The sequence below is a fragment of the Larus michahellis genome, chromosome 5 (genome assembly GCF_964199755.1).
Source record: "Larus michahellis chromosome 5, bLarMic1.1, whole genome shotgun sequence".
In the NCBI taxonomy this organism is placed as follows: Eukaryota; Metazoa; Chordata; class Aves; order Charadriiformes; family Laridae; genus Larus; species Larus michahellis.
This window is the reverse complement of record NC_133900.1, coordinates 59,768,634-59,772,363: the sequence shown is the minus strand read 5'-3', so window position 1 is coordinate 59,772,363 and position 3,730 is coordinate 59,768,634. Positions and strand designations below refer to the sequence as shown.

At 63.2% G+C, this 3,730-nt stretch overlaps 1 protein-coding gene across 1 annotated transcript; it reads left to right on the top strand.

The window, feature by feature from the left end:
- The first annotated feature begins 576 nt into the window (after window positions 1–576).
- On the top strand, window positions 577–3,262 carry MSX1 (msh homeobox 1). Its single transcript, XM_074589079.1, has 2 exons — window positions 577–1,157; window positions 2,696–3,262. Exons 1-2 carry the CDS (start codon window positions 692–694, stop codon window positions 3,124–3,126), a joined length of 897 nt encoding a protein of 298 aa, XP_074445180.1. The 5' UTR covers window positions 577–691; the 3' UTR covers window positions 3,127–3,262.
- The last annotated feature ends 468 nt before the right edge of the window (window positions 3,263–3,730 follow it).

Below are 3,730 nucleotides of genomic sequence, written 5' to 3'. Positions count from 1 at the left end.
GCGCAGACACGTCGAACACACCTCAGGGCTGGCAGTCATTTAAAAACAAAACAAACAAACAAACCCCCTAAACCCACTTTTTCGAGACGCAGCCAGGCTGCGGGACAGGCAGAGGCTCCCTCTGCGAGGTCGCACTCGGGACAGCCCGGTATTTGTCAGCGTTCCAGAAGAGCGCGGCTCGGGCCCGCTCCCCCGCGCTTCGCAAACAGAAACGCCGCCTTTTTTCCGACGTCAACACCATTTTTCCCTCTATTTTTGAGCCCCCGCCGCCCAGCTCCGTCCCGTCCCCACGGCGGAGCGCTGCTCCGGCAGCCCCGGTGTTCCTCACCCCCGCCGGGGACGCGGGGGCGGGCAGGGGGAGCGGAGCGGAACGCCCCGACGGACAGGCCCGGGACACCCCCCACCCCCGCCGCCCCGTCCCAGCGCGCGCTCCCCGTGCCGCCGCCGTAGCCAATGGGGTGCCGCCGTCCCGCCCCCCGCGCGCTGGTTGGGCGGCGCCGGTTCCCCCCGCGCCGCTTTATCAGGCGGCGCCGCCGTCGCCGCCGGGACCGGAGCGCGCCGACGGCTGCACGCGCACCCCCTTCCCCACATTCCCCCCCCCGATCCCTTCCCGCCGCCCCCCCGGCCCCATGAGCCGCGGCCACCGCTCCCGCCCGGCGCTGCGGTGGCGACGGCGACCGGCCGGCTCTGCATGGCCCCGGCTGTGGATATGACCGCCGCGCCCACCGGGGTCCGCAGCGACGAGCTGCCCGCATCCGCCTTCAGCAAGCCCGGTGGCGGCGGCTGCGGCGGCGGCCTCCCCGTCGCGGCGGCGATGGGCGGGGAGGAGGAGAGCGACAAGCCCAAGGTCTCCCCGTCCCTGCTGCCGTTCAGCGTGGAGGCGCTCATGGCCGACCACAGGAAACCCGGCGGCAGGGAGGGTCCCGAGGGCGCCGGGCCCCCGCCGGGCGCCGGTGCGGCCGCCCGCCCCAGCCTCAGCCCCCGCCTGGGCGCCCTGACGGCGGAGGCGCCGGCCTCCCCGCTGCCCCTCGGCGGCCACTTCTCCGTCGGGGGCCTGGTCAAGCTGCCCGAAGACGCCCTGGTCAAGGCGGAAAGCCCCGAGAAGCAGGAGCGGAGCCCCTGGATGCAAAGCCCGCGGTTCTCGCCGCCTCCCCCAAGTAAGTAGGGGCCGGGAGCGGGCGGGCCGGGAACCCTCCTGCGAGTCGGGCAGCGCCGTGGGGGCGGCCGGGGGTTTCCTCTCGCTTTCACCCAGCCCGGCCCCCTTCCTGGCATGTTATTCCCTGCGGTCCGCGCTCTCTGACGGCCCCTTCGGCCTCTTCGAAATATTGAACCGGTTCAAGCGTGTTTGCGAAGCCGGCGCAGCGACGGGGGACGGAGCGGCCACGCCGGGGCGAGATCTTGTGACAAATGTTAACGGGGGAGGAGGGGGGGGAAAAAGAAGGGAAAAAAAAAAAAATCATCCCGGCCTGGTCGTTAGCTTAAACCTGCGGCTCGGACTGGCCGCGCAAAGCCTGACTCAGCCTCAGCGGTGGTTTTTCCCGAAAGTGGCTGAAATAATTTCGTAAGGACCCGCGCAGACCGGGCTCCCAGGGAGGTGCCTTCGGGCTTTGCGGGCTTCAGCCCCACCGGCTGCTGTCTCAAGTGTTGTGTCTCCGAAGTCCGAAGAGCGGCATTTACTGATGTTTTGCCGCTTTACTACGAAGAGATCTAAAATAATAAAAATAGCAGTGGGAGGGCTGAGATCAGAAAAGCCCGTTAATCCTTTCCTGCGGCTCCGCTGAGCCCGGGGATGCGGCGGGCCGGGGCCGGACAGCCCGGGCCGCCTGCACTCGGCCGGATCCCACTCCTTCCCTGCCCGGGCTTCTGTGGGAAGGGGCGAGCTTGGGCTGAGGCATGTTTGGGGTGCTCTTCGCTCTGCGAACAGAGCTGCTTTCTCTTTCCCTTGGAGAAAGGCAGGTTTCCCCAAAGAACTTGTGTGGAGCATCGCAGTGGTTTAATTTATTTAAACTGCAAAGTAAAAGTTGTTGTTGCTAAGTAAACTCGGGTCAGGTCGAGGTTGAGGACCCTTAGAAATGTTAAATACGAGGAGAGGAGCAGACCGGTGAAGAGCGGTAGATAGAGGCTAAGTGTGAATTCAGAGCTCGTAATTAATTACATGCTTAATCCGGTTCCCAGGGGCCTAATGAAGAGGGTGTGAGTCTGAGAAGCCAGCCCGTTTTGTTTATTTTTTTTTCCTTAATCCAATAAAAAGGACAGGACATGCATTTTTTTGGAGGGTCACTCCCTACATTTATGTCTCCTCTGTATGAGCCGGGAGCCGTGAAGGCAGGAGGTGGAGGGCGTGCGGGTGTCCGACTCCCGACTCCTGCCCTTTGCCGAGTTTTCCCATGGTGTCGGAGAGGTTCTAGCTCCGAAGCGTTACGAGTGACTTCGGTCCCGGCAGTCCCGAAAAGCCTAATTCCTTCGTAAAGCACCCGCTTTCTTTACTGGAACGAGAGACGACATCCATTTGAAGCGTGCCCCGGGCAGCCCTGGAGTTTTTGGGCCACTTCACTTTTGAGCGGGACCTTATTTTCTCCTTTCTCCCCCCTCCAGCTGCTGTCGGGTGGGGGCTCAGCGGGGCGTGCGGGTTCGGGCGCTGCTAACCGAAGTGTCTCTCTCCTTCCCGCTCTCTTCTGGCTGCTCCTGGGCGCAGGGCGGCTGAGCCCCCCAGCCTGCACCCTGCGCAAGCACAAGACGAACAGGAAGCCCCGGACGCCCTTCACCACGGCCCAGCTGCTGGCCCTGGAGAGGAAGTTTCGGCAGAAGCAGTACCTGTCCATCGCCGAGCGTGCCGAGTTCTCCAGCTCCCTCAGCCTCACCGAGACCCAGGTGAAGATCTGGTTCCAGAACCGCCGCGCCAAGGCCAAGCGGCTCCAGGAGGCCGAGCTGGAGAAGCTGAAGATGGCAGCCAAGCCCATGCTCCCGCCCGCTGCTTTCGGCATCTCCTTCCCACTGGGTGGCCCGGCCGTGGCCGGTGCCTCCCTGTACGGTGCCTCCAGCCCTTTCCAGCGGGCAGGGCTGCCCGTGGGTCCTGTGGGACTGTACACAGCACATGTGGGATACAGCATGTACCACCTCACATGAGGTGGTACTGAGTCCCGCCGAGCCCAGCCTGCTGGCCATCCACTCCCACGGGCTCCGTACGCACTCCCTCCCTACTCCTTTGGCTCCTCGCTGTGGACTTCCCCACGGGCCCCGTGGCAGAGACTTCTTCAGCCTGGCTCTGCTCAGCCTCTCTGCTTCCCCCTGTGATGCTGTCCTGCCGAACCAGCGCTGTTCCACTCTCAGCAGTCCTGGGAGCTGCCTGAAGTCCTGCATGCAGTCCTGAAGCATCGCCTCAGCTCTTCCCTGGCGCAGGGCAGTGATGGGACAGCCCTGCCCTGCTTCCCCTGGGGTCCGGCTGGCAGCCTGGGGAGAGCCTCTGCTGTGGGGGAAGGAACTGTGGAAGAGAAACGGCAAAAAGGGGGCTGAAAGACAGGACGTTTCTCTTACTTTGTGCAAGGCGAGGCCAAGAGGCAGAAGTGTAGAGCCGCCTCTCCGTCCCCGCGTAACAGCACTGTCTGTTACCCGTGTTTGTTCCTCCACCAGCCCCTTTGGAAGGGGCTCTGTGTACTATGTAATATACTGTATATTTGAAATTTTATTATCATTTATATTATAGCTATATTTGTTAAATAAATTAAATTTA